The 27,756-nt window shown below is 62.1% G+C and overlaps 4 protein-coding genes across 17 annotated transcripts; 1 reads left to right on the top strand and 3 right to left on the bottom strand.

Annotated features, from left to right (window-relative positions):
* Window positions 1-1,885: 1,885 nt before the first annotated feature.
* Window positions 1,886-10,603, bottom strand: HSD17B8 (hydroxysteroid 17-beta dehydrogenase 8). 8 transcript variants are annotated; one of them, XM_081932752.1, is made up of 9 exons: window positions 10,485-10,603; window positions 10,222-10,406; window positions 10,002-10,118; window positions 5,050-5,145; window positions 4,820-4,905; window positions 3,983-4,067; window positions 3,470-3,512; window positions 2,307-2,381; window positions 1,886-2,182 (listed from the first exon to the last, which is right to left on the bottom strand). In XM_081932752.1, the coding sequence occupies exons 1-9, from the start codon at window positions 10,528-10,530 to the stop codon at window positions 2,166-2,168; spliced, it is 750 nt and encodes a 249-aa protein (XP_081788878.1). In that variant the 5' UTR covers window positions 10,531-10,603; the 3' UTR covers window positions 1,886-2,165. The 8 variants fall into 8 exon arrangements, 6 of the variants coding, with proteins under 6 accessions (XP_081788878.1, XP_081788877.1, XP_081788882.1 ...); XM_081932751.1 differs by having other exon boundaries at window positions 10,216-10,406; XR_014173569.1 differs by having other exon boundaries at window positions 2,162-2,182; window positions 4,820-4,909; window positions 10,216-10,406.
* LOC309381574 (uncharacterized protein) lies at window positions 6,267-8,988 on the bottom strand (the record flags this gene model as incomplete). 2 transcript variants are annotated; one of them, XM_081932733.1, is made up of 3 exons in its annotated part: window positions 6,267-6,808; window positions 7,086-7,225; window positions 7,909-8,988. In XM_081932733.1, the coding sequence occupies 3 exons, from the start codon at window positions 8,986-8,988 to the stop codon at window positions 6,769-6,771; spliced, it is 1,260 nt and encodes a 419-aa protein (XP_081788859.1). In that variant the 3' UTR covers window positions 6,267-6,768. The 2 variants fall into 2 exon arrangements, with proteins under 2 accessions (XP_081788859.1, XP_081788858.1); XM_081932732.1 differs by having other exon boundaries at window positions 6,267-7,225.
* Window positions 10,604-12,009: 1,406 nt separating the features above from the next.
* Window positions 12,010-15,620, bottom strand: SLC39A7 (solute carrier family 39 member 7). 3 transcript variants are annotated; one of them, XM_081971640.1, is made up of 8 exons: window positions 15,488-15,620; window positions 14,884-15,172; window positions 14,518-14,686; window positions 14,318-14,401; window positions 13,966-14,082; window positions 13,390-13,509; window positions 13,100-13,296; window positions 12,010-12,953 (listed from the first exon to the last, which is right to left on the bottom strand). In XM_081971640.1, exons 2-8 carry the CDS (start codon window positions 15,166-15,168, stop codon window positions 12,702-12,704), a joined length of 1,224 nt encoding a protein of 407 aa, XP_081827766.1. In that variant the 5' UTR covers window positions 15,169-15,172; window positions 15,488-15,620; the 3' UTR covers window positions 12,010-12,701. The 3 variants fall into 3 exon arrangements, with proteins under 3 accessions (XP_081827766.1, XP_081827767.1, XP_081827765.1); XM_081971641.1 differs by having other exon boundaries at window positions 14,884-15,175; window positions 15,488-15,619; XM_081971639.1 differs by lacking the exon at window positions 15,488-15,620 and adding an exon at window positions 15,323-15,399.
* Window positions 15,488-22,479, top strand: RXRB (retinoid X receptor beta). 4 transcript variants are annotated; one of them, XM_081971602.1, is made up of 10 exons: window positions 15,488-15,763; window positions 18,187-18,419; window positions 18,503-18,656; window positions 18,824-19,003; window positions 19,164-19,396; window positions 19,564-19,693; window positions 19,805-19,937; window positions 20,075-20,166; window positions 20,519-20,624; window positions 20,884-22,479. In XM_081971602.1, exons 1-10 carry the CDS (start codon window positions 15,493-15,495, stop codon window positions 21,029-21,031), a joined length of 1,680 nt encoding a protein of 559 aa, XP_081827728.1. In that variant the 5' UTR covers window positions 15,488-15,492; the 3' UTR covers window positions 21,032-22,479. The 4 variants fall into 4 exon arrangements, with proteins under 4 accessions (XP_081827728.1, XP_081827729.1, XP_081827730.1 ...); XM_081971603.1 differs by having other exon boundaries at window positions 19,164-19,330; XM_081971604.1 differs by having other exon boundaries at window positions 15,568-15,759.
* Window positions 22,480-27,756: the final 5,277 nt, after the last annotated feature.

The following is a 27,756-nucleotide window of genomic DNA, read 5'->3' on the forward strand; positions in this document are numbered from 1 at the left end:
GCCCCCCCCTCATTCTGTGCCTGGAGGCAACTGGAGGTCCAGGGCCACAGCTGGCCCTCCCTGGTCTCTCCTCCAGTCCCCCCCCCCCCGGGAAGGCCCTCCCCCACTGCCAAGGCAGAGCCTGAGTGCTCCCAGGGAAGAGCCCCCCCTCCCTCAGTAGTGCAGCTTGCGCTTGGGACTAACTTCTCTCTGCAACCCCTGGACCTTAGTTAAAGTCCCTGCCACTCCAACCGAATGGAGTTGAGGGTTTTTCTCTCCTGAGCAGCTGAGCTGAGGCAGGCCTGACACTCCCTCCCTCCTCCCCTTCAGGCAGGGATAGGGGATCCCCCCCCCCAAAAAAACACAGGTTCAGAAAATGGGAAGGCCAGGGTTTGGTCCCACGACACGGGGCCTCTGATGCAGCCCACTGGGTCTGCCCCACGGAAGCCCATTCCTAGGAGCCTGTTGGCTGGGCGTGATGGAAGGTGTAGTCCAATTCCAGAAGCTCCGGTTTAGCACAACTCCCAAAAGCCCCAGGTGGAAATGGGGCAGCGCATTGTGGGAAGTTGTGTGTTGCGTTCTTGCTCCCTGGATTAGTGGGGGAGGGGGGGCGATTAGGGTGCCGTGTTTTATAACCGCAGCCACTGTGAAGGCTGGGGAGCATTTTTGCTTGGTCTGTCATGCTGAGTGGGGGGGGGGGCACCAGAGAGGCCGTCCCCCCTTAATCTTTGATAGAGTCCCAAATGGACTGAAGGGGCCTGTGAGCCCCCCTGCTAATCCCCTACCCCACACTGTCCTTCCACGCACACCCCAGTAATCCTTTGGGCAAACACTGGTTAGTGTGCCTGCATCCCCAGCCCAGCTCTCCGTAATCCCTGGGAGGAGGGGGCTCGCTGACCCCCCCAACTTGCAGATGGCACCTGCCCCCCCCTCACCACCAACCCACAAGCCTTTGGGGAAAAGAAGCCCCACCCCCAAGAGGCCCCTCTTCTCCTCCCCACCTGTGGGAAGCCATGGAGGGGGAAGGCCACTGGACAGTTCGGGGCGCGTATCCCCCATACGCAAAGGTGCCCACACGATGATGAACTGGCCAGAAACATGGCAAAGCCCCAGCCAAGCCGGAAGGGGAGAGGAGGGGGGGGCTCAAAAACTGCCCATGCTGTGCTCCCAGTAGGACCAATCCTCCCAGTGTAGATCCCATGGGGAGACCCCCCCCGAGAGCCCACCCCTGGGAGATTAAAGGTGGGGACCCAGGAGAGGCTCCTCCATTTTTCCCAGGACCAGCGGGGCCTCCCAGAAGCTCCCCCCCCCCAATTGAAATTGAACCGCAGGGCAGAGCCCGGCCCGAGAAAGCTGACCAGGGAGGCCTTCTGGCACTGGCACCAGCCCTCCCAACGCCTGCTTAGCCCTGGGGGAGCCTGCTGATTCTGGACATATGACCAAGGGGAGAGGGGGGGGCTCGTGAAGGGTCTTGATCATCGGGCTGCTTGCATCCCTCAGCAACGTTCTGAGCTGGGCTGCTGTGATGGCAGAGACGGTGAGCGATATTCAAGAGAGCCCAGAGGGGGGGCGCTGGGGGAGGGTCCTTCTGGCAAGGAGTTTCCCAGAGCCCAGAAAGGCCTTTGGTGGACGACCCCCATTTCCTCTTCCGTCAATTGGGGGGGGGGGGGCATTTGCACTAGACCCGGTTCAGCCTTCCCCCGAGACCCCCCTGGGGGGGGGGGAAAGGCTGCTTTCCGGCTCTGCTGCCAGTCCCAGGCCCCCTCGTACCACCCACCACCTCTCTCTCTCCGTGGGTGGCTCATTCGTGGCTTGCAGGCTCCCCGGCTGCCCCTGGATTTGGGAAGGAACCTGCTTCCCCTCCGCAGCCTTCGCTCCCACACAAACTCTGCCCCTTTTCCAGCTCGTCTTTTAAAAAGCACCTTTACTCCATCCATCCACAGGTGAATTAGAAAACAACTCCTGAAATGGCAATTGCAGCTCTCTGCTGGGGGAGGGGGGGGGTGGAGCTTGGGCCGGAAGAGGCCCCCTCCCGTACAAGTCCAGGGCCCATCCTCTACGGCCCCCTGGCAGTGACGGGCATCGGCCGAGCACCAGGTCCGTCCGTGGAGGGCAGCATCCACTGAGAGGCCCAGAGTCCTTCCTGGAAGTGTGTTCGTGTCTCCCCAGCAGGGGGCGGCAGAGGCTCAGATGAAGAGGCCCCCTGGTGGAGGAAGAGGAGGTGGAGGAAGAGGAGGTGGAGGAAGAGGAGGTCAGAGCTGGGAAGATCAATGCTGGACCAGACACATCCCCCCCCTGCCCCCCCCCCACTCCCAGCCCGGCTCTACCTGTCACTTCCAGACTGGCACCGGTGATATACCGGCTCTCGTCTGAAGCGAGGAAGGCACAGACGTCGGCCACATCTGGGGGAAGGAGAAGGGTGTGTGTGTGTCAGAGTGAGCCGCCCCCAGAAGTGAAGAGAGCAAAGGGCAGAGCCCACGTCAGATGCCCAGGGTGGGTCAAGCAGGCTCTTCTCCTAGCCACCAATCCCAGCTGCAAGATCTCGGAAGGATCCGGAAAGCCGAAGTATTATTCCTAAGGAAGGAGCTTCTGGAAAAACTCTGGGCGAGGGGCTTCCGCCCTCCGAGGTCTGCCTCTCCCACAATGCCTTGCCAGCTCCGTTGGGACTCTAGAGGGGGGGGGTCTCCGAACTTTAAAGACTTGTGGACTTCAACTCCCAGAGTTCCTAGTTGCCAAGGGTGGAGGAGACCCCTCCTCTAGAAAGAGTGCAGGGGGGACTGGAGGCTCAAACATCAGATGAACTAGGGAAGAGGAGGACCAGGGGAGGCAGGAGAGCAGCCTTCCCAATATTTGAGGGGCTGCCCCACAGAGAGGAAAGGCAGGGGGGGGGTCAGCCTGTTTTCCCAAGGCCACACAAGGAGGAATGGATGGAAAGCGACCAAGGAGAGAGATTCACACTGGAAGTAAGGAGGAATTTCCTGACAGGGAGAACCATCAACCCATGGAAGAGAAGTTGCCTTCGGAGGTCGTGGGAGCTCCCATCCCTGGAGGAAGAAGCTGGACTGCCATCTGTCAGAGGTGGTGCAGGGTCTCCGGCTTGAGCGCGGGGGGGGGGAGGGGGGTTGGACTAGATGACCTCCAAGGTCCTTTCCCTCTGTGATTTTGTTCAGCATCTTCCGTGGACCCAGATGGGAGCGAGGCCTTTGGCTCAGCCCCTCCAGCAGGGATGCCTCTTCTCCCCACTTTTCTTTGCCCCACAGCAGACGCCAGCCCCTCTTTTGGGGGAGGGAGGTGGGGGGCCCTGATGGATGGGTGGGGGCGCCTGAGGCCGAGAAGACCTCTGCCGAATGTCTCCCCAGGCCCAGGTGAGACGGGGAGGGGCAGCTTCCCCTGAGCAGCAGGCAAGGGAGGCACTCTGGGGGTGAGCAGGGGCCCCCTTCCCCTCCCGGTCCCCACCCCCCAAAACGCAGCAGCAGGACGAGGGCCTCACCTTCGGGCTCCCCCAGGCGTCCCATCGGCACCATCGCAGCAAACTGGGGGAAGAAATGAAAGGAAATCGGCCACAAGGCCCTGGGACCCCAGCTTCACTCTCTCTCTCTCTCTCTCTCTCTCTCTCTCTCTCTCTCTCTCTGTCTCTCTTTCTATCTGTATCTTTCTCCCTGTGTCTCTCCCTCTCTCATTCTGTCTCTCTTTTTCTCTCTGCCACTCTTCCTCCCTCCCTCCCCTCTCTGTCTCTTTCTCTCTCTCTTTCTCCCTGTGTGTCTCTTTCTCTCTCTCTCTCATTCTCTCATTCTGTCTTTCTCTGTCCCTTTCTCCATCTCTCTCTCTCTCATTCTGTCTCTCTCTCTCATTCTGTCTCTCTCTCTCATTCTGTCTCTTTCTCTGTCCCTTCCTCCCTGTGCCTCTTTCTCTCTCTATCTCTCTGTCCCTTTCTCTCTCTCTCTCTCTCTCTCTCCCTCTCAAACACACACACACGCACAGAGGTCCTGCAGGAGGTGCTGACCTTATCCAGGACTTTGGAGGGGACCTTGTCCGTCATGGGGGTGCGGATGAAACCCGGCAGAACGGTGTTGCAGCGGATGCCGTACCTGGGCAAAGGGAGAGGAAGAGGAGGAGGAGGAGGAGGGGGGGATGGTGATTCTCTCTCAGGGGGGACCCTCCCCCCACCCACCACCCACTTCGCACAACAGCACCAACGTTAATTCAAGCCTTTGTCCTCGCCTCTCCCGCCCAAAGGCCCCCTCTGAAAGGAGACCCCGTGGAGTACGGGCAGCCCTCGACTTACGACGGTTCATTTAGCCACCAAAGTTACAAAGGCGCTGAAAAAAGGGACTTGGGACCATTTCCCACACTTCGGAACCACCTGGTACTAACGATGCAAAGGTAGATCCTTGGCAACTGACTCGCATTTATAACAACATCCCGTGTGTGTGTGTGTGTGTGTGTGTGTGTGTGTGTGTGTGACGTGATCCCCCTCTGGAGACCTTCTGACAAGCAAAGTCAATGGGGAAGCCGGATTCGCTTAACAACCAGGTTACTAACTTAGCAACCGCAGCGATCCACTTAACGACCGTGTCGAGAAAGGCCGTAAAATGGTGCAAAAATCACTTAACAATTTCCTCCCTTAGCCAGAGAAATGTTGGGCTCCGTTGTGGTCGTAGGTTGAGGACCCCCGGTGCATAAAAGGTCAGGGCTCATTGGCCAAAGACTGCAGAGGTAAAGGAGAGGAGGGGGGGAGGGAGGGGAGGGGCTCCTTTCCTGGCAGGAGTCAAGGGGGAAGATGGGGGGAGTGTCTTTCACGGAGGGCCCAATCCCCCCCCACCCCCAGAGGGAGCCTCACCTGGCCAGCTCCTTGGCTGCCGTCTTGGCCAAGGCCTCCACCCCGGCCTTGGAAGCCGCGTAGTTCACCTGGCCCAGATTCCCCACCTGGCTGGGGAGAGAGAGAGAGGGGAGAGGGAGAGAGGGAGGAGGTGGGGAGGGGGCCCACCTGGCAGGGAGGGGCCCAGCCTCTCCTCCCCCCCCCACTGCCCTGCCAGTCCCCCCCCCAAAAGGAAGTGAGGGCCAACGCACCTTCCCCACCACGCTGCCCAGGTGGACGATGGAGCCCCCAGCGGCCCCGCTCTCCACCAGCGCCTTTGCCACGGCCTGCGTCACCAGGAAGGCGCCCTGCAAAGAGGGAGGGAGAGGGAGAGGGAGGTCCTTGGTGGGCTCTGGGCTTTCTGGCTTTGTTGCAGGCCTTGCAATGGAAGGGGAAGGGATCGGCAGGATAAGGAGAGAGGAGAGGAGAGGACAGGATAAAGTAAGAATAAGGATAGAATAACGGAATAGAATAGGAGGAATTGGAAATAGGAGGATAGGATAGGATTAGAATAGAAAGGGGCGCTGGTCCTTACCTGATGCGCCCCTTCTGGAGGCAGGTAGAGTCAGCGGTTAACTCAGTCACAGTAACCGAGAGAACGGAGTCTACCAAAGTGATGTCATGGCCTCAGAGGAGTGTCCTCCCGCTTTTGTGATGAAGGAGATGAGTAGATGGCTGTGCGTTAGTCGACTGCTTTCAATCCTCCGAAACCCCAGCCTAGCTCCAGAAATCCCTCCGCGAACTAGGACAGGGACTGACCGCTGTCTCCACCAGCCTCCAGAAGGGGCGTATCAGGCAAGAACCGACGACCTCCCTCCCCATTCTCCAACGGTGGTGGGAGAAAGCGGCCATTGCATGGGATGGACCAAAGCTGGGCGTGTCCCTGGGTGGGAATGAGACTGGACTAGGAGCTTGAAGAGGGAAGAACCTGTTGAAGCACCCGCCGTCCGAACGCCCCATTCACCGACGCGTATCTGTCCGTCTTAGAATGGCGGATAAAGGAATTGGGGGTCACCCAGGCGGCCGCCTTGCGGCTCTCCTCCACCGAGACCTGCCTTGTCCACACTGCTGAGGTATCCGCGCTGTGTGTGGAATGCGCCGTGATGTTGGATGGAAGCGTGAGGTTTACTCGCCAGGTAAGCTCTAGTTATGGTGGACCGGATCCAGCGCCCAACCATGGATGGAGAAGCCTTCAGACCCTTGTTTGTGGGATGGAAAGACAGAGAGAGCGCTTCGGTGCGCCTGAAGATGGCCGTCTTGCCAATATAGATCTTAAGAGCCCTTCTGACGTCTAACCTGGGCCATTTGCGCTCGAGGCCGTGAGAGGGATGAGGGCAAAAGTTCGGTCGGGTGAGATCCAGAGGCCGATGAAAGGCCGAATTGACCTTTGGGACAAAGGTGGGATCAAGTCGAAGGACCACGCGGTCTGAGTGGAAAGTACACAAGTCGGAACGGATGGAAAGGGCCGCCAATTCTGAGACCCATCATGTGCACACGTAATGGCCCCCAGAAAGGTTGTTTTCAACATCAGGTGATGCAGGGGCTCGAAGGGTGGTCCAGTGAGAGAGTCAAGGACTTTGGTTAGCTTTGGTGACTGACAGGAGGGCAGAGATTAGACGAGCCCTAATGAGGGTGCAAGGAGAGAGGCTCATCTCGATGAAGAGAGGGAACCGAGGAGAGGGCCGACACCTGCCTCCGTAAGGTGTTAGACGCAAGTCCTTTATCTAGTCCCTGTTGCAGGAACTCCGAAACCTGAGGGACCGAAGCTTTTAGGGGCTAAACCTTTTACAAGATGGCACCTTGTGCTGAAAGTCTGCCATGTTGATCCGTAGATCCTATGAGTGGCCGGGAGTCGAGAAGCCTGAATAGTTAGGATTACAGTCTCGGAGGGGTTTGCCGCCCTCAAGACCTCCCGCTCAGCCTCCATGCGGTTAGACGGAGCCAAGATAGGTCGGGGTGGTGGATGGATCCCTGGTGAAGGAGGGACAGCATCAGGGGAAGACGCCACTCTGGGCCCACTGAGAGGTTGACTAGGTCCGCGAACCATGGGCGGTGCGGCCAATGGGGGGCCGAGCAGGATGAGCTCGGCCTCTGCCTCTACCGTTTTCTGAATGACCCTCTGTATCAGGGCGAAGGGAGGGAAGGAGCACAGGAGACCGTGGGGCCACCTGCACCTCAAGGCGTCCGTCCCTTCCGCAGTTGATTGTTGGATGCCGTTGCGAAGAGATCTAGCACAGGCATCCCATACCTGGTCAACAGCTGTTTGAAGATGCGGCGGTTGAGGGTCCACTCCGCAGGGTTGATTGTTCTGCGGCTCTGCTCTAGGGTTGTTGGAGCCCGAGATGTGTTCGGCGTGGAGGGAGGGAAGGTCGGCTTCAGCCCAGATCCCTAGGCGAAAGGCAACCTCCATGAGGGAAACCGCTCTCGTGCCCCCCCCCGGCGGTTGACATGCGCCTTGGCTGTCGTGCTGTCTGTCCGAATCAGCACGTGTGTGCCGCAAACTGAAGATGGGAACTGAAGGAGAGCTAGGTGGATGGATGGCCCTCAACTCCAGCCAATTCATACTGTGGGGAAGATCGGAGTCGGACCAGAGACCCTGAGCTATCTGATCCTCCAGGTGAGCGCCCCAACCCGTCAAACTCGCGTCCGTCTTAACTACAAGACGAGGTGGTTCCCTGAAGAGGGACCCCTGAGAGATGGCCAGGGAGATCCACCAGTGCAGAGAGTGAAGGACCTCTGGAGTCAACCTGACTGTCGCTAGGGAACAGCTGCTGTTGGTCTTCTGGAAGGGCAGAAGAAACCCCTGGAGGCAGCGGCTGTGAAGCCCCGCCCAAGGGACGATGGAGAAGCAAGAGACCATCTTCCCCAGCAGTTGAGACAGCTGGAGAAGAGGGGCCTGCTGTCTCCTCCGTACCTCGAAGGCCAAGTCCCTGAGGCTGATCTGTCGTTCCCGAGACAGGAAGACCTTCCCCTGAGCGGAGTTGATAAGGGTCCCCCAAGTGCACTAGACGAGAGGTGGGAACAAGGCGGCTCTTCTCCTGATTGATGGAGAATCCCACCTCCTGAAGTACCTGCAAGGTGTCCTGAAGATCCCGCAGGGCCTGGGTGCGAGACCTGGGCAACAGGAGGATGTCGTCCAGGCAGCAAAAGATCCGAATGGGTCTGGCATGTAAGTGGGCTGCTACGACTGACAGGAGATTGGTGAAGACCCTCGGGGCTGAGGATAGCCCGAAGGGGAGGGCCCGATACTGAAAATAGACAAATCGGAGGAACCGTCTGTGTTGTTTGCAAATGGGCACGTGGAGGTAAGCCTCCGTGAGGTCCACTGACGTGAGGAGATCGTGTTTGCACACGCTCTCTAGGATTGACAGGAGAGAGTGCATTTTGAACCTCCTGTACCTGAGGAATCGATTTAAGAATTTGAGATCGAGGATCGCTCTCCAGCCCCCCAAAGACTTTGGCACGATAAAGAGGTGAGTAGAACCCCCTTCCCACCTGGCCTGGAGGCACAGGTTGAATGGCCTGAATGACGGACGGCCTGCTCCACCAGGAGCCTCTTTTGAGGGTCCCTGGATATGGGGCACGGGAGGGCTGGAGCGCAAGTCCAAGAGAAGGCCGAATCTGATCGTGGACCTGACCCACGCGTCGTTGGTGATGTCGTCCCAATGATCCGCGAAGGTCGACAGACGTCCCCCTATGGGGAGATCCTCCAGGCAGCCACTTCTGCCTCTTGTAGGATCGGTTGGTATTGTCCCTGAATGACTTTCTGGGCTGGAATCCCTGGCTGTTCCTGCCTGCCCTGTTGGAAAAGGAAGGGCCCTGCCTGGGGGGGGGGGGGGGGGGGAGAGAGAAGCCTGACGTTGCGGACGGGAGCTGGAGGAACCCCCGTCCTGACCCCGAAAGGGCTGCCTGCGATAAAAGGACTGACTGCGGCTCTCTTGTTTCTTAGTGGCCGGCTGCAAGACCTTCCGCCCACCCTTGGGCTCTACCAACAGAGGATCCAAAGGGGCCCCAGAGAGAAGGGAGGGAGAATAGGGAGAGGAGGGCAGCCTCCACTTGGCACGGGCTTCCGCCTGCCACTGCTTGAGCCAAAGCAGGCGACGGGTGGAGGTGGAGGATGCTGTGGCCCTTGGAGGCAAAACGGGCCGCATCCAAGGAAGCGTCTGCAGTGTATTCTTAGGGCCGCCTTTATCTAGTTGATATCCCTGGCGAGTCCTAGAATCCCCGGCCGGAAGCCTCGCCTGGAGTTGCCTCAGCCGTAAGAGAGCAGAGCGACTCAAGAAGGAAGCAGAGGCACCCGCCCTAATGGCCCAAGCCGAGGCCTGGTGGCTCTTGATCTACTAAAGTTGAGGAGAAAGCAGTTAGCACAGCCAGTTCGGATGGAACTGAGTTGTGAAAAGCGGGAGGACCCTCCTGTGAGGCGGTGCCATCACTTTGGTAGACTCAGGTCTCCTGGTTACTGACTGAGTTAACCCATGCATGACTGCTGTCTCCACCAACGTTGGAGAATAAGGATAGAAACAGCATGGAAGTAGAACAGAATAAGAACAGGAAAGAACAAAAGAATAAGAATTGACCAGAATAGAATAGAATAGAATAGAATTAGAAACAGGAATGGGGATAGAGGCGGAAGGGACCTTGGAGGTCTTCTAGTCCAGCCCCCCCTGCCGGACCAAGAGACCCCCAGACCATTTCAGACGAAGTGCTGTCCAGCCTCTTCTTAAAAGCCTCCCATTGGCCTCCAAAGGATCCTCGTCCTATGAAATGCACCATTTACTAGCATAGATTCCCCTCCCGTGGTTCCTCTGTGGGTAAGGGTGCATCCAACACACACACACGGACACACCCATCCATCCATCCATCCATCCATCCATCCATCCATCCATCCATCCGAGGCTCCTGGGCTGGAAGGCCAAAGGGCCCCATAACTGGGGGGAGAGACAAAGGCTGATTAAAGGGGGTGGGTGGGGGTGGGGGGAACCACTCAGGACCATCAGGAAATGCCAACCTCTCCCTCCCTCCCTCCCACCTCCAGTGAGCGCTGATGCCATTCCCTGGCTGGGTGATGAGACGTCTGCAAGGAAGAGGACCTAGCGCTCCCCCTTTATTCAAAGGAGGGGGAGAGGGGTGTCTCTGTGGGTGGGAGAAGGGAGGGGAGGGGCACCTTCAGGTTGACCCTCAGGACGGCCTCGAAGGCGGCCTCGCTCTGCCGCAGCAGGAACTCGTCCCGCGTGATCCCCGCGCAGTTCACGCAGACCGTGGGCGGGCGGGAGAAGTGCGCCTGCGCAGAAAGGAAGGAGGGAGGGAGGAGGGGTGAGGAGGGGGCAGGGCCAAGGGACACAGGCCCCTCCCCCTTCCCCCCCAAGGGCCCCACCCACCTGCACCTTCCGCAGCAGCTCTTCCACGCTCCCGGCGCAGCCCACGTCCACCCGCGCGGCCTGGTGGTCCCCCGGCGGCAGCGCCCGCAGAGTCTCCGCCGCCCCGGCCTCGTCCACGTCCGCCGCCGCCACCGAGGCGCCTTCGCGGGCCAGGCGCAGGCTCACCGCCCGCCCGATGCCGCTGCCGGCCCCTGCGAGGGAGGGAGACCCCCGTCAGGCCCCTCCTCACCTGGACGCCCCCTCCGCCCCTCACCCGCCCAGCCCCTCACCGGTGACCAGCGCCAGCGCCCCACGGAGCCTCAGCTGCGCCGCCATGGCCGGAAGCCCCTTCCCGGAAGGGGGAGACGCTCTAGGGGGCGCTCTCGGTGGCCTCTGTCCTCCCCCCCCGAGGGAGCGGAGCGGAACGCGCGCAGGCGCAAATCGAGGCAGCTTCCCCTGCCCAGATTCTCCCCCCCCCTCCTTTGGTGCGAATAGAATTAGAAATATAGAATAGAATAAAAGAATAGAATAGAAATATAGAATAAAAGAAAAGAAAAGTAGAATAAAGGAAAAATATAGAATAAAAGAAATAGAGAATAAAAACTAATAGAATAAAATAGAATAGAAATATAGAATGAAAGTATCGAATAGAAATATAGAAGAAAAGAAAAATATAGGAGAATAGAGTAAAAGAATGGAAATTAGGAATGGAATAGGGAATGGAATAAGGGATAGAATAAGAATAAGAAATAGGAGTAGAGTTGTCAGAAATAGGAGAGAATTCTTTATTGGCCAAGGGTGATTGGACACACAAGGAATTTGGCTTCGGGTGCAGATGCTCTCAGTTCTACATAAATCATGGATCAAGCACTGGGGGGGGGGATTTCAGGGGTGGGAGGAAGGGAGGGAAGAACAGCTGGCACAGCTGCTGCAGTGGCACTTGGGGCAGACACACACACACACACACACACACACACACACAGAGCAGGACACCAAGGGGCTTGTAGGAAAGAGCGACAAATCCCCCCCTACACATACACACTCTTCAAAATCCCCTCCCAAGCGCTGCGGGAGTTCCCCCTCCCCCAATTGCCCCCTCCCAACTAGGCCTGCTGGGAGGGGGAGGGCTCAAAGCCTCACAGGGCAGGACCCCGGCTTCTGTAACCATGGAAAGCGGGGTGGGGGTGGGGGAAAGCTGCCCAAGACCTCCTCCCAATCTGGGGGGCTTTACAGGCAGTCCTCAACTCACAGCCACGCCTGAGCCCCAAATGTCCGTTAACTGAACCTCGTTTTACGACCTTTCTTGCCACGGTGGTTAAACGAATCACTGCATTTGATAGGTTAACAGCCCGGTTGTTAAGTGAATCTGGCTTGTCAGGAGGTCGCAAAAGGGATCACGTGACCCTGGGAGACTACAGTCATCATAAACACGGGTCACTTGCCCAGCGTCTGAATTTTGACCACGTGGACGTCACCAGCGTGTGAAAAATGGTCCCCAAGTCGCCTTTTTCGGGAGCCGTTGCAGGTTCGAGCGGTCACTAAACAGACTGTTGTAAGTCGAGGACTTCCTGCATTGCGGAAGGAATCCCTTTTCCCATGGGGCACCCCGGGGAATCCTTCCGTCTGAGGCCCGATTGCTCCTTTCCAACCAGAGCGGCTAAGAAGGGGCCGACAGCGCAACACATCACAACGCACCAAGTCGAGTTCTGTGCAAAGAGCAGACGGGAGCTGGATGGGACCTTGGAGGTCTTCTAGTCCAGCCCCCTGCCGAATGGAGGGGTCTCCGCATCCAAAAGAACCACAGGAGCCGCTCTAGGAGTCTGGACGTGTTTATTGAAGTTCTTGCTCCCATTCACGGCTCCGCCTCCCCCCCCTCCCAGAAACGCAGCCGGGTGAACGACCACGGACACCCTTCGCCCCTCCCGCTGTCCCCCCTCCCCCGGCTTCTGCTGCTTACCAATCTTGCCCCCCCCTTCGCCCCCCCTCATATAAAAAAGGAGATACGAAAGAAATGTCTGCCGGAGCCTCTCACGCACTCACTCGCACACAGACATGGCAGCTGGCTCCCCAGAAAACATGGGTTTTGTCCCCCCCCCTCCCCACAGCAGGCCAGGCGTGGGGAGGAAGAGACAGGAAACGCAGGAAATGCGATCTGCCCCGTCCGTCCGGCAGAAAGATTGGAGGGGGGGCTGTGCAAATTCTCCCCCTGGAATTGCAAGGAAGTGTCCAACTCATCACCCCCTCCCTCCCTCCCTCCCTCCCACACATACAGTACAGGTGCACCGATTCCCAGGGTGCCCCGTGGGACAGACAAGTTGGTCCCCTGGACGGCCAGACCCGTTTCCTGCTCCCGTCGCTGCCCTGGAGGACGGGGACAGCTGGGCCTTCCGTGCAGTCCTCTGGAGCAGCGTGGGGGGAGGAGGAGGCGCCCACGCGGGCAGGACTGGCTCCTTCCAGCAGCCCTTCCCCCCCCGCCCCCCGACGCCAGCATCTCCGCCTCGTCCACTCTACTCGTATCGGGCGATGAAGACCATCATGACTACGCCGCCCAGCAGGCTCAGCACCTCCAGCAAGGACTGGACCAGTCTTGCCTCCTGCAGGAGCTCCGGGATCACGGAGACGGTGGCCACGTAGATGAAGCCGCCGGCCGTGAAGGGCAGGATCCAGGCGGTGGCCGCCTCGCCCACACCCTCCGCCAGCAGGGAGCAGACTGTGCCCGCCAGCGCCCCCAGGGCTGTCACCAGCTGCAGCTTCATGGCCTGGGTGGGAGAGGGGGGAAGTCAGCCGAGACCAGGGAGACCCCCGTCCCCGTCCCGCCACAGGCCCATCCGTCCCCAGGGGGCTCCCTACGGAAGAGCCCACAGGCCTTTGGGCAGGGGTCCACCAGGGAAGCCTCCCCACCCACCTTCCGCTTCGTGCAGCCGGACTGGACGAGGATGGCGAAGTCCCCCACTTCGTGGGGCACCTCGTGGAGCAGCACGGTGAGGGTGGTGATGGCACCAACGGTGCTGCCTGCCACGAAGGAGGCGCCCAGGGCCAGCCCGTCCGTGAAGTTGTGGGCGAAGTCAGCGGCCAGGTTGAGGTAGCCGGCTACGCGCATGGCTGAGGGAGGGAGGGAGCAAGAGATCAGTTGGGGGGCTCTGGCTGGATGAACCCAGCCCACAAGCCCCTCCAGATGCCCTGAGCCCCCCTCACCAGACTCTGGAGGCGCCTCTGTCTTCCTGGCCGGTGGGGCGGCTGCTTTCCCTGACGGCTCTCCGACCCCCCCGTCCTCCTCCTCCTCCCTTTCGTCATCGCTGCTCTTGGCCTTGGCAGCTGCAGAGGAAGCAGAGGAAGAGCGTGAAGCAGGAGGTGTGGAAGGACGGGGCCGCCCTGAGGGGTCCCCACTTCTGCTGTGCCCGCCTGCCCCAAGTCTCCCAGGGGAGAAAGAGGCCTGTTGCAGCCACAGCCCTTGGGCTTCCGTGCTGCTTCACAGCCCTCCCCAAGTGCGGAGGCAGCCTCTGGCCCCCAACCGTCCTTTTATGGACCTCAGAAGGACGGAAGGCTGAGGTGACCTTGAGCCAGTCAGGATTGAACTGCTGGCAGTCAGCAGAGTCAGCCTGCAATGCTGCATTCTGAGCCCTGCCCCACAGGGGGCTCCTCAGAGCTGCCACGGGGCAGAGATTCCAGAGGGATCCACCTCCCCATTCCATGTGGGGCGGAGGGGCGTGGGGGGCTGAGAGCTTGACATCGGAGGCAGCTGGAATGCCGTGCCGTGGCAGCCGTACCCACCGTGGCTGTGTCCGTGTCCCCCTTTGACGTGCCTGACGAACTTCTCCACCACCAGGAAGGCCACGATGCCGCTCAGGACCCAGAGGCCGACGGCCATCGTGTGCTGGTGCTCGGGGCCTGGAAGGAGGCGAGGGTCAGCGCCCAGGGCCTTTTGGGTGGGGGAGGGCTCTCTCTTTCTAAGGATTCGGCCTCCCCACCCCCCGCCCCGTAAAAGCCGAGGAAAAGGAACGGTTCTTCCTCCATTTGTCCCCCAGTTCGGCCACCCGGGAGAAAGGCGCCCAGACCCCCACTTAAAGCGAAAGGGGGCAGAGTTTCCCCTCTTCAGCCCCCGGGACATTGCCTGGGCCCCTACCTTGGTGGGAGTGGCCGTGGCCGGAGGGCTTGGCGTGGGAATGGCCATGGCTGCCGCCTTCTTCTCCGTGAGGAGCATGGGATTCTGTGGAGGGGGGGAGGAGAGAAGCTGTGGGACCTGACACGCACCCTGTCCCCATCCCAGGGAGTGGGGGGTGGGAGGGGCCCCCCGTGGGGTGGGGGGATGGAGCAGGGACTCACCCAGGGCGTGGGGGATGAGGTGCAGGAAGGCGTCCCCCAGGAGGCCCCCCGAGGCGAAGCTGAGCAGGAGCTTGAGCAGGGCCTGGTGCTGGGGGCTGTTGGACTCCACCGGGATCAGGAAGAGGATGAAGTAGGGGGCAGCGCTGATCAGGAGGGTGGCCCCCAGGGCCTGCGGGGGAGGGAGGGGCCTCAGTCACCCAGGGGAGGAGGAAGCAACACCCCCACCGCCGCCTGTCTGGAGGCAGCCAGGAGGGCACCGAGGGAGGCTGTGCAGGGACCCTTCCCACCGGAGCCCCACACCCGAGGGGGGGTCCCTTTCCCTCCCACTGCAAAGGGGGGGCGCCCGGAGCCCCCCCTCCCACTCACGTAGCTCCACAGGCGGAAGGGCTCCAGCTTCTCCCTCCTGGGCGGGGCCCCCGCCGGACTCTCCTGCACGTGTCCCGAGTGGGCGTGGCCGTGTCCCGAGTGGGCGTGTCCTCCGGGGCCGTGCCAGATGTGCTCGTGGGTGTGGCCGTGGCAGCCGTGTCCTCCGTGGGAGTGCCCGTGGTGCGCGTCCCCGTGCTGGGCGGAGGCGGCACACAGCAACGCCGCGCAGACCGCCAGGGCCGCCACCGGAGCCCCTCGGAGCCCTCCGCCGCCGCCGCTGCCCATCGTCCTGCTGAGCGGAAAGGCGCCTTAGCGGGGCTGCGGGGAGCAGGAGCCCTCCTGGCGCCCGCTCTGCCCGCACTCTATGGCCGGCCTCTTCCCCCCCCTGGGGCCCCTCTGCGCCCGCGCTCTATGGCCCCCGCGGGACCCCCAGGCTCACCCGGCTTCCCGCAGGCAGACAAGGCAGAAGCGCCGGGCTCAGACCAGACGTGGCACCCAGGCTCCACCCACCACCCCTCCCAACCCTCGCGAGAGCGCCCCGCCCGCCCGCCCCCATCATGGCGGCAGCCCCCCCCGCGTAGGGCAAGCAGAGGCCCGCCCTTACCAAAGATGGCCGCCGCCGCCCGGACTGCCAGGCCGAGGGAGGTTTCCCCCGCCAGCTTCCCCGGTTCCGCCATCTCCGCTCTCGGAGGCGCCGGAAGGCCTGGCGGGGACGGGAAACCCGGAGAGAAGAGGCCTCCCGGTCTCGTAGCCGCTCAGGCCCGCCGCGGAGCACGCCGGGAGTCCCCGCCCGGGCCAATCGGCGGGCGCGGGCGCGGGGCATGCCGGGAGTCTGGCCAAGGCCGGAGAGCCGCGCCGAGGGCCCCGCGGTGCATGGTGGGTAAGCGGCGGCGGCGGCGCCCGGCGGGGGCGGGGGAGGCGGCGGGAGCGGAGTCCGGGGCGCCCGGCGGGACCCAGCGCGGCCATGGGGGACTCGGGACGGGGAGGAGGAGGTAGGAGGGCTTTCCCCCCCACCCCGCCGGCCCCCCCTTCTCCCCCGGGGAGCCTCCTCTGCGGACCCTGCCCAGCGGAAGGAGGTCCCGGGGAGCCCCCGTCGAGGCCCTTCCCGGGGGAGCCTCCCGATCGGCGGACCTTCCGCGGGGTCCCCTGGTCCGCAGCGCCGGAGCCTCCTGCGGGAGGAGCGGCGGCCTCGGCCTTCCGGGCTCGGAAGCCTCCCTGTCGGCTGCCCCCCCCCCGCCCGTGTCCCCAGGCGCTTCCCGGGTGGGTCTCCTGCTCCCTCCCTCTCCCCCCCCCCCGCTTCCACGGGAGGAGACGGGGCTGCTTTAAGCGAAGGGAGGCAGAGGGGGGGGCAAGTCTCCGGGTGCGGAGGGGGCTCAGGGGGCAGACCCCTCCCCCGGGGAGGTTGGGGGCTCCGTCTGAAAACGGAGGAGCGAATCCCCCCGCCCCCTCCCCAAAAGGAGATCCATCCAGGAAGCGGCTCTCGGGGGGGTGGGGGCTCTCCCTCTCTGGCCCTTCTCCCCGGGGGAGGGTCCTGCCCTGGGAGCCCCCCCTCCGCACCCGGAGACTCGAGGCTTTTTGGGGAGGGGTGTCCCCTGGTGCGGTTGGTAGCCTCCCTCCTGCTTAAGGCAGCCCCGTCTGCTCCCTAGGAAGCCCTCCTGCCCCTCCCCTCCGCGACCCTGAAGCCCCCCCTCCCCTAAAGCCCCCCTCCCGGCCTTAAGGACTCCCCCTTGATCCCAGGGGGGGGGTCTCTCTCTCTCTCTCTGTGAGAGCCTGTCATCCCCGATGGAGGGAAGCCTCCCCTGGCCTTTGGGGCCCAGTCTTTCCTCCCTGGGGAGATCGCCTTGGACCTCCTTCGCTTGTAGCCCCCCCACCCCATTTCTCTCTGGGGGGGGAGGAGAGGGCCTGCAGCCCCCTTCAGTCCCTTGTAGGAAAAGTGTCGCTTTGTTTTTTCTTTAATCCCTTTTTCCAACTGGGGGTTCCTGGCCTTTTCTTTTTCCTCCCCCCCCCCCCAAAGGAGCTTCTTCAAAGAACATGGCCATCTTTTCCAAGAAATCCCCCAAACAACCCCAAGGCCTTCAGGTTGCTTTTTGGTGGGGGGGGGGGTGAAAAGCCTCTTTGGGGCAACCGTCACCCAGAGACCTTCGGACCTTTGTGGCTTGGGCAGCCCCCACCCCCCCTCTCCCAGGAGCTCTGCAGTGCTAGGGGGCTCCAGTGACTTCAGACGCTGAGCTTCTCCATCCAAGAGGTCGGCAGTTTGAATCCCTAGTACAGGTCTCCTGTGTGAGGCTAGATGACCCCCAAGGTCCCTTCCAACTCTTGTTACTGGGGTTGTTTTCTTTTTAATCAGGCCCCCCTTGGCCTTCCTTTCTTTGAGCGTCCTCCCCCTTCCTCCAATCGAACATAAAACCCTTGACTTCGGGGGGGGGGGGGCAAAAGAGGCCTGGGGGGGGAGTCTGAGCCCACCATGGATGCCACCCTCTGCCTGCCCTGGTGCTGACCTCTGACAGGCGGGAGAGGCGTTTCCTCAAGTGCCTTTTATTTTGCCACCTCAGCTCCAAGTGTTTACTTGTTTTTGGGTGCTGAGCCATTCATTGCAGTTTTGGCTGCCCCTTTTCCCTGACCTGCTGAGGGGGCGCCATTGGCTTGGAGGAGGGGAGCCGGCTTTGCCCAGGCCGGCCCCTCCCGTCTGCTCCGACTGGCAGCAATCGCTGGCTGGAATTTGGGGCAGGCCTCATCCGATCTCTCTGGAGCTGCGGGGTGCAGAATTGGCACCAAAGGAAGGTTCCCCGAGTGGCCCCAGTTGCTGATTATGTGGGGAGGGAACTGGCCAGAGGCAGAATTCTCCACCTGTGCCCACCTGGATGTGTTGGCGGGGGGCAGGAGAGGCCTAGGGGCTCCTGTCGCAGGAGGGTGGAGTGTAGAGGGGAAGGGGGGAGAAAGAACCACCCAAGTCCTCCACCGGGGGGGGGGGGGCAGTGGGGGTCCCCAGGAGGGCGGGAGGAAAAGGGCAGGGGAGAAGAAATGGTAGCCCCAAGGACCCCCACCCCCTCTCCCTCCTTCCCCGTGTCCCAGGAAACAGCAGCAGCCGGCAAGCGCCAGACAGTCATGTGACTCCCGGCCGCCTTGCAAAATATCCGGCGAGGGAGGAAGCTGTGGGAGTCCGGGTGGGGGCTAAGGAGGAAGTCTTCAGGGAGGGACTCTGCAACCCGGCATCTAGGTGGGGGGGCTCCGACTCTTATATTAACACGCCCCCTCCCTCCTTTCTTTTTCCTCTTCCTCCTGTTCCCCCCCCCCCCTCTGAAGACTGCAGGAGTCCAGACAGCTCTTCGCTCAGCAGCTCTCCCCCTTTGCGGGGCCTGGGAGCCTCCCCGCCGCCTGAGCCTCCTCCCCCTCTGCACCCCTCCATGATCGGCTCCGCCATGACCAGCTCCATCGGTGGGCTGGGCTCCCCCTTCCCGGTCATCAGCTCCTCCATGGGCTCCCCGGGACTCCCGGCCACCCCCTCCATCGGCTACGGACCCGTCAGCAGCCCCCAGGTAAACAGGGGCCACAGACACTGGGCGGGTGTGGCAGCAGGGTCCCCAGGCCCCGCCTCTGACAGCCACTCCGCCCCTTTCAGATCAACTCCACGGTCAACCTGTCCGGCCTCCACTCGGTCAGCAGCTCGGAAGACGTGAAGCCTCCGGTGGGCATGAGGGTCCTGCCAGGCCACCCCCACAGTGGACTAGTCCCTGGGAAGCGGCTCTGCGCCATCTGTGGGGACCGGTCATCGGGTAGGTGGGGCAGAGCTGCCCTCTTTTGGGGGGGCATCATGGAATGAGGGAGGGTCTTTTAAGGGGGGGGTAATCTTTGGATCGGCTGGGATTCTGCGGAGGGAGGGAGGGAGGGTTGGGGCTGCTCTGGCCTTGGAGTGAGCCCTCCCGTGCCCCCCCCTCCCCAGGGAAGCACTACGGGGTCTACAGCTGCGAGGGCTGCAAGGGCTTCTTCAAGCGCACCATCCGGAAGGACCTGACCTACACCTGTCGCGACAACAAGGACTGCATCGTCGACAAGCGCCAGCGCAACCGCTGCCAGTACTGCCGCTACCAGAAGTGCCTGGCCACCGGCATGAAGCGCGAAGGTAGCGCAGGGGGGGGTGGCAGGCAGGGGGCCTCTCAGGGCTGGACACAGGGGCAGCCCCCCTCCCCCTGCTTGGTTCCAGGAGAGGGAGGGAGGGGCTGCCTCCCGGCACTTCTGCCCCCCACCAATGCTTGCGCCCCCCTTTTGCGTCCACGGTGCAGCCGTGCAGGAGGAGCGCCAGCGGGGGAAGGAGAAGGACGGGGAGGGGGAGCTGGCCGGCACTGGGGCCAACGAGGACATGCCGGTGGAGAAGATCCTGGAGGCCGAGCTGGCCGTGGAGCAGAAGTCCGACCAAGGTGTCGACGGAGCCGGCACGGGGGGCAGCTCGGTGAGTTGGGGAAGGGGAGCAGCGGGATCAGAGCGGTCCCTCCACCACCCCACCGACACAGACGAGGTAAGGGGGCCGGGTGGGGTGGAGGAGGGGGCCGGGCGAAGGGGAGGGAGGAGGGGGAGCTGCCAGGGAATGGCTCTGCCTGGCTTGGGGGCGGGTCCCAGTGCTGGCTCAAGTGTCCCTCGTCCCACCCTCCGCCTGCCTGTCCCCCCCCTCCTTTTCTCCTGCAGCCCAACGACCCGGTGACCAACATCTGCCAGGCGGCGGACAAGCAGCTCTTCACCCTGGTGGAGTGGGCCAAGCGCATCCCCCATTTCTCGGAGCTGCCCCTGGATGACCAGGTCATCCTGCTCCGGGCCGGTGAGTCAGCCTGGGGCCCGGCCTGGACATCGGCCATCAGGGAGGGGGTCCCGGATACATATGAACCCCTGGTCTCACGGCAGCCCCCCCCCCTCTCTCTCTCCCCGGCAGGCTGGAATGAGCTGCTGATCGCCTCTTTCTCCCACCGGTCCATTTCGGTGAAGGACGGGATCCTGCTGGCCACCGGGCTGCACGTCCACCGCAACAGCGCCCACAGTGCTGGCGTGGGGGCCATCTTCGACAGGTGAGGTGCGGGGGAAGGTGGCTCGGGGCCAGGAAGCCCAGTTACAGGAGGGCGAAGGGGACGGCCGGTGGGGGCTGCCCCCAGCCGAGGCTCCCCCACCAAGGCCGGCCGGCTCTTCTGACCCCTCCCGCCCCCAGGGTGCTGACCGAGCTGGTGTCCAAGATGCGCGACATGCGGATGGACAAGACGGAGCTGGGCTGCCTGCGTGCCATCATCCTCTTCAACCCAGGTGGGCCTTTCTTCCCCTCCCCCAGGAGCATCGCCCCCCCCTCCTCCTCCTCCCGGGCGTGACCCAGTGATGGGTTCCTCCTGGTTTGGCTGAACCGGCCGTGACCCAGGGCTGCCACGCCCCCAAACGGTTCCCCGGTCTCCTCTCCCGTTTCTGGCATGTTTCTGCACACGTGAAGAACCGTTTTCACTAAACTGCGCATGCACAACAATGTGCGGCAAACCCGCGTGGAAGTAAAACAAGCAAAATTTTTGCACATGCGCAAAACGCCCTCGCAGCGAACCGGTAGTAAAGCAGCTGGAAACCCACCAATTGGTGTGACCCCCTCCCATCTTCCTCTCCCCCCCCCCAGACGCCAAGGGTCTCTCCAACCCCGGGGAGGTGGAGCTGCTGCGCGAGAAAGTCTACGCCTCGCTGGAGTCCTACTGCAAGCAGAAGTACCCAGATCAGCAGGGGAGGTAGGTGGGGCTGGCGGGGAGGGAGGGGGCTGGGCAGGAGACACCCCCCCTTCCCCCGGGGCATAAGGCCATTGTGGGGGAGGGGAGAGACTTTGTGCTTGGGACAACGGAGGTCCCCCCCCTTCCCCTTCTCTGCCTGCCTAGGCTCTCCCGTTGGGGGGGGGAATGGAGGGGCCCCGGGCCCTTCAAAGCCATCCTGGGGCAGCCCCCTCCTCCCCACTGAGGGCCTGACCCCCCCCCCCGTGCCGCCCCTTCCCAGGTTTGCCAAGCTGCTGCTGCGCCTGCCCGCCCTGCGTTCCATTGGCCTGAAGTGCCTGGAGCACCTCTTCTTCTTCAAGCTGATCGGGGACACCCCCATCGACACCTTCCTGATGGAGATGCTGGAAGCCCCCCACCAGATGTCCTGACCCCCCCCACCCCCATCCCAAGGACCGGCGGGTTGCGGCCAAGAAGGCCAGAGAGCTCTCACGCCCCCCCCCCCGGGGCTCTGCGTTGGGGCAGTGGGCTGGACTTCCCAGCCACGGGGGTGGGTGGGTGAGCGCTAGCCCCCTCCCCACCTTTGCATAAATCCCAGGGGTCCCCCTCAGCCGGCCTCTGAGTGCTGGGGTGGGGGTTCCTCACCTGGGAAAGGGGCTCCCATAACAGTGCCCCCCACCCAATCGTTTTGCATGGGAAGCCCCCTGGGCTGAGGGTGGGAGGTGCCAGGGCTCCTGGGTGGGGGAGGAGGTAGGCTCCTCCCTCCCTCCATTGCAGCCTGCGAAGTGGCCCCCGTCCTTCTGACTTGCCCCCCACCCCCCCCACCCCCCCCCACCCCGAAGCTGGCTTTTTGGCAGTGGGTTTCTGGCAGCCCCTGTCACGGTTCTGAAATGGTTCCCGTTTCTTGTGGGGAGGGGGCTCCATTGAGCCCCCCCCTCCCTCCCTCTCCTCTTCTGGCTTAGCACTTTTGACTGTATCAGCCCTCATCTATGCAAGGGGCAGGGCCCGGGGGCGGCCCTCCTGCCAGACAGCCTGCTCGCCCCCCTCCTGACCCAGAGGAGCCCCCTGCCCCACGTCCTTGGGGTGTCCTGGGGCAGAGCTCCCCCTCTCTCCTCTCCCCCCCCCCCTGACTGGCCGAATCGGAAGCCCCTCCCTGTCTCCCTTGGCTGATGCTCTTCTCTTGCGCTCCAAGCGCTGGCCTTGTAAGGCCAGGGTGTGTGTGTGTGGAGAAGGGGGGTCTCCCTCTCGGTCTCCCCCCACCGCAGGCCCATACGCCTCTTGCTGCTTCCTCCCCCCCCCCCCGTCCCCCATTTATGTGACTTTCCCTAAATAACCACTTTGGGGAACCTGTTGGTTTAATCAACCGAAGGGCAAATCATTTGGGCCCCCCCACCCCCCCTCCCGCTTTCTGTTTCTCTTCCCCCATTTTAATTGTTTGGGCGTCCGGGGCATTCTCTTTGCTCCCCCCCTCCCCCTGAATCAGGAATGCAGAACTTCTGAGCATGTGCAGAGCGCCAGGCTGTGATGTCGCCAGAGGCTGTTATGGAAGAGATTTTTTACCTCTTTGAGGGGGAGGGGGAGGGGGGGGGAAGCACGGATGTTGAACCTTTGGGGGCCTCCCTGAGGCCCTTATGGACGGTGGCCGCAGGCGGTTGGAAGTGGGCCACGGGTCCCCCACCCCAGGCGAGAGACCGGCGTTCCCAGCACCTGCCAGCCGGGTCCTCGCACATCTGCCGGCCACCTCTGCGCAACAGACTACGTTTCAATAGTTTGGAATCCTAGTTAGGTTTCTCTGGCTTTGCTCAAACCTGGTTAATAAAACACAGCTGTTGTGTTCGCATTATGTACCACGCAAATAAACCATGTATTGTGGTTTTAAGGGAGCAGTCTGGTTTCTCGCTGGGTGCAAAGCCCCCCCCCCCCCAAAACAAAAAAACCTGTCTCATTCTCCGTCCTCGTCCGGAAAAGTTCCTGAGTTGCTCCCTGCAGTTCTTTCCTCGGCCGCTGGGGGGCAGCCGCACCTCACCCGAGAAGGCTACGATTCCCCGCTGCGCCTCCTTAGGGGAAACGCCTTCACCCCGTCGCTTGCCCCTCCCCCCCCCGCCTTGCCGTGCTGGAATTGGGTTGGGGGTCCCCTGTGGCCCAAAGCATCCCTCAAGCCACTTCTACCTTCTCCTTGCGGGAGGGGGGCTCAAGGGATTCGGGGCGCCCTGCCAACCCATCCCCGCCAGGACGCAGGTTGGGTTCCCCCCCCTTCAGGAAATTCCCCGCATACCGTCGGCTGGAATCCCCCCCCGGGTGGCCTGGGCTGACCCCCGTTGCCGGCAGGCTACGCTCGTTTCCCCCCGAGGCTTCCCACTGGCTTCTCCCGCCTTCTGCGGCTCCTTTTCGGCTCTGAGCCGCACAGCAGGGCCTTGTTCGCCTCCCAAGACGGGGACTCAGCCGGGCGGAGGCAGGGCGCTACCTGCGCTGGGCTGAACTCCGGGCCTCCTGAACACGTGCAAAGGGCGGGCGGCGGAGGGGCCCATGCAGCGCCCTCCCCTCCCGGCTGCTGCTGGGGTCCCCGGAGCGCTGGCAGGGCGCGGGGAGGCTCTGCGGCCGGACCCGCCACACCCGCAGCCCAGAATAGCAGCCGGTCGCGCATTCCTCGCCGTCCAGCCGGTCTCCACCCAGGGCGCCAGCAACAAGAGTTGTGGGGGGGGGGGGGAGCTTCATGAGAAGCAGAGGAAGGGTCGGCTCTGGGTTTCCCCCTTGCCCAGCCTCCCCCTCCCCCCCAGGGGCTTTCCCCCTCCCACGGCATCACCCGGGGCTCCCCACGCGAGCCGGGGAAACGAGGGCGCTCTGCTTGTGCTCAGAGTCCCCGGTGCTTGAAGTGCAAGGAGCGACGGACGCCTCGGAGCGACCCTGTAGGACGGAGGCTGACCCGAGGACGGGCTCGGAGCTCCCACGTCTCCCGTGGGGCTTGTGCCCTGCCGCCTCCCCCCCCCACAGCTCCCTCCCTCCTCCAGCGAAGCCCAAGACGATCCCACCCGCCCTGGGCTCCTTGCCTCGCCTGCCTCTGCAAGTGGGGGGGGGTCTCTGGGGCTCATTTGCTGGGCATCCCCCCCCCCACAGGTGGTGGGTGAAGCCAGGATGGGAGCCTCCCCTTTACAGGGCATGCAGAGGGGGGCTGCGGGGTTTTACCAAAGAGCTGAGAAATGGGGGATCTGGGCATTTGGGGGGGGGGTGTCTCCCATTTCTTAGCCAGCAGACAGGCCCTGCTCTCAAGAAGGGCCAATGGAACAAGTCCTTCCTAGGGGAGGGGTCTCCTCCCATCTGGTGAGCCCAGAAGCCCACCCCCTTAAGGTACCAGCCCCCCCTCTGCCTCAGCCGGTCTGGGCAGAGGGAGGCCCCAGAGGATGAGGGGCCGGCCGGATCCTAGAAAGAAGGCTGCAATTAGGCCGGGTGGAGTCGGACGGCCACAGCACCCCACCCCAAGGCTGGTCCCCAGAGCGAGGGATGCCCTCCCCCCCCCCCGTCCCACCTGCAGCCCTGCCACCAGAGTCACCAGAGACCCACAGGATGCCCCCCCCCTCCCTCCCTCCACCTGCCTTTTGCTGGCTTCTCCTGACTTCCTCATCACTGGAGCTGCTTTCTCACACCCCGCAGTGCTTTCCGTGAGGCCCCCGGCCTGGCTGGGGAGGTGCAGAGGGACCGCCCAGGCTGCCCGTTGAGGCCCAGGCTCCTTTCGCCGAAGGGGAGGGGGGGCTGGCTGGGCGACGGGAGGTCCGGCTGTTGGCTGTGGAAGCTCCATAGAGAGGGATGCATCGGACGTCTCGCACGGGCCTTTCCTGCCGCTGCATCACAGCCGGGGCTCCCGTTGGTTCCTCCACAGCTGCCTTGGTTACTTTCCACAAATGACAAGAGTTTGTGATCCCTTCTGCAGTTGCTGTGTGCTAGTATGCCCCCCTCCCCACCTGCCCCCAAACACCTGCCTTTGCTTCCCACGGGGCTCAAAAGTCTTGTCTGAATCCAGCCAACGCCTCCCAGTGTAAACTCCCGAGCCTCTTGCGGGAGGCTGCTCTGAGGCTCAGCTCGGGGGGCCTCCAGGCGTGGCCCCTTTAAGGGCTTGTGGACTTCCTGCATGCATGGCTGGCCGGGGGATTCTGGGAGTTGAGGTCCACAAGACTTAAAGTTGCAGAGTTTGGGGAGAGCTGTAGCTTAGCTCAATGGCAGGAGTGGAGAGGGTGTTGCCTCCCCCGCTCCGCCCGAGACTCCAGCCACTGACCCCGGGGGACGAGGGGCAGGATTGCTTCTCTTCTGGAAGAGTCTGGAAGGGTCCAGAGCAAGGGTGGGATTCAGCAGGTTCTGAGCAGTTCTGGGGAACCGGTAGTGGGAAGTTTGAGTAGTTTGGAGAACTGGCAAATGCCATCTCTGGCTGGCCGCGCCCCCATCTCTTCTCTGCCCCCCCGAGTCCCAGCTGATCGGGAGGGGATGGGGATTTTGCAGGATCCTTCCCCTGCCACTCCCATCAAGCCACGCCCACAGAACTGGTGATAAAAAATTTTTTGAATCCCACCACTGGCAGAGACCTGACTCCCAGGTGGTGGGAACCACATAGGTGGAGGGGGGGGGCTCCTCATTGCAAACTGAAGGGAGAATTGGGGTCCGAGAGAGTGGGCCCCCTGTTGCTACTCTGCAGGGAGAGTTGGGACAAGGAAGGGGCTGCTCTCCCCACCGGCCCCACCTGGGCCTGACCCCACATCACACTGAGCCGGGGAGGGGAGGGCACAGCTGGGATTCCCCCTCCCTGCACCTGCTAGCATCTTTTGAGAAAGTTGGGGGCGTCTCACCTGCAGCCTCCCCTGCGCCTCCTGGGGGACACAGGAGCCCCCCCCCCGCGAGGCAGGGAAAGCTGAATTTTCCAAATGTTGTGTTCGTACAATATTGTGCAGTGAGGGATGCTGATTTCAGCTCCTTCCCCCCCACCACCACCACAACTGAGCCTGGGAGGATCTCTTGGCCCAGCGCCCCCTCCTGCACCGGCCCCACAGAGGAGGACAGGAAGGCAGCCGGCTAATTTCGGCCTCCTAATTACAGTGTCTCTCCTGGACTCCCAGCTCAGCCGGAGGGGACGGGGGGGGGGAGGGAGGCCCCTGCCGGCCGAGGAGAGCGGGACCACATCTGCCGGAGGAACGTCCAGCTGTGGCCAGAGAAGGCTTTGGAGGCAGAAGAGCTGCGGTCAGGGCAGGGCCGGCTGGGCACAGCTGTGAGAAGTGGCTGATGGGCAGAAGGGCAGCTCTCATGCTTGTGGGGGGAGGGAGGGAGGGAGGGAGGTTCCTGGCTGCCGAAAATGTGGTTATACAATACAATACAATACAATAGTAGAGTTGGAAGGGACCTTGGAGGCCTTCTAGTCCAACCCCCTGCCTAGGCAGGAAACCCTATACCGTTTCAGGCAAATGGCTATCCAACATCTTCTTAAAGACTTCCAGTGTTGGGGCATTCACAACTTCTGGAGGCAAGATGTTCCACTGATTAATTGTTCTCACTGCCCCACAGGGTTGCCTCCTGTGGGGCAACAGCGAAGGTGCCTCTGCACGCACACACACACACACACACACACACACACACACACACAAAGACACAGCCGCTCTGAGCAAGGTGGCACAATGCTGGCCTGTGGAACTCATGGCCACAAAGAGAGCCAGGGGCTCAGATGAGTTTAAAAGGGACTGAAAACTCCTCGGGCTGCAACTGAGGATTTGGAGGAAGGAGGGAGCCCTCCAGTGCCCAGGAATCTCCCCAGACTGCCCAGCCTCGGCCTGGGAACAGATGGAGAAAGCCCTATGCAGTTTAAGGGAGGGGGGGTTGAGTTCTGGACCCTTGGCCTCTCTGCAAGGACTCCGGGCTAATTCTGTGCCTGAGGCGTTGCCCCCTACCTGGCCGGGGGGTTCCCCAAAAGGATCCTCTCTTGACAATGTGAGATTCACGCCCTTCGCTCCCCAAGCCCCCCCGGGAGGCTACCTCTAGACCCTGCCCACCTGTCCAAATCTCAGCCCTTCCGCCCCCACACCCATGCCTCCCCTCTTTCTGTTACAGGGACAAACAGAGCAACAGAATAACACCGTGGGAGGGAAACCTGGAGGTCTTCTAGTCCAACCCCCTGCTCAGGCAGGAGATCTTATATGATTCAGGACAAATGACTGTCCAATCTCTTCTGAAAGACCTCCACCTACAACTTCTGGTGGCAAGCTGTTCCACTGGTTAATTGTTCTCATTGGGAAGTTTATCCTTAGTTCTAAGTTGCTTCTCTCCTTGATTAGTTTCCACCCATTGCTTCTTGTCCTCCCCTCAGGTGCTTTGGAGAATAGTTTGACTCCCTCTTCTTTGGGGCAGCCCTTGAGATATTGGAAGACTGCTATCCTGTCTCCCCTGGTCCTTCTCTTCACTAGACTAGCCATGCCCAGTTTCTGCAACTGTTCTTTATATGTTTTAGTCTCCAGTCCCCTAATCCTCTTTCTTGCTCTTCTCTGCACTCTTTCTAGAGTCTCCGCATCTTTTCTACATCGTGGCGACCAGAACTGCGTGAAATACTCCATGTGTGTGAAGCCGTAGTATCCCTTTCCGTGACCTTGTGGCTATGATCCCTCTGTTGTCAAGTTCTTAAGAACCACACAGATTTCCCTCATCATGGTGAGACCCCACCCTGGTCCCTCCCAGGTCACCTGAAGGCCCTGATGTGAAGATGGACTAGATGACCTCTCCAGACCCCCCCAATGGCGCCTGATTCCCCTCCCGCCTTCCCACCTGGTTTTGAGCTCCCCCCCAGTCCAACTGGGTTTCCATCGTGGCAGGGGGACTCCAGGGGGGGCGGCCCCTGCCTTGCTGACTCACCCGATCATCTGGGGCAAGAATGGGACATGGGAACATCAATCTAATCCTCTTGGTTGCTCTTCTCTGGACTCTTTCTAGATGTCCTTCGTTGTTGTTGTTGTTGTTGTTGTTGTATTTTCCCTTTCGCAGTCTGCTTCTGGGACCCGAGAACCAGCAGCTCCCCACAGAAAGAAAGGCAGGAGGGGGGGGGGCCAACACCCTCCCCCTCCCTCCCTGCCCTTCCTGCGCCCAGCTCTGCCTCGCGGGATGGCCGGTTGCGCTGATGGGCCTTGAGAAGAGG

This window comes from Natrix helvetica, assembly GCF_964273705.1.
Source record: "Natrix helvetica genome assembly, chromosome: 1".
NCBI classification, from domain to species: Eukaryota; Metazoa; Chordata; class Lepidosauria; order Squamata; family Natricidae; genus Natrix; species Natrix helvetica.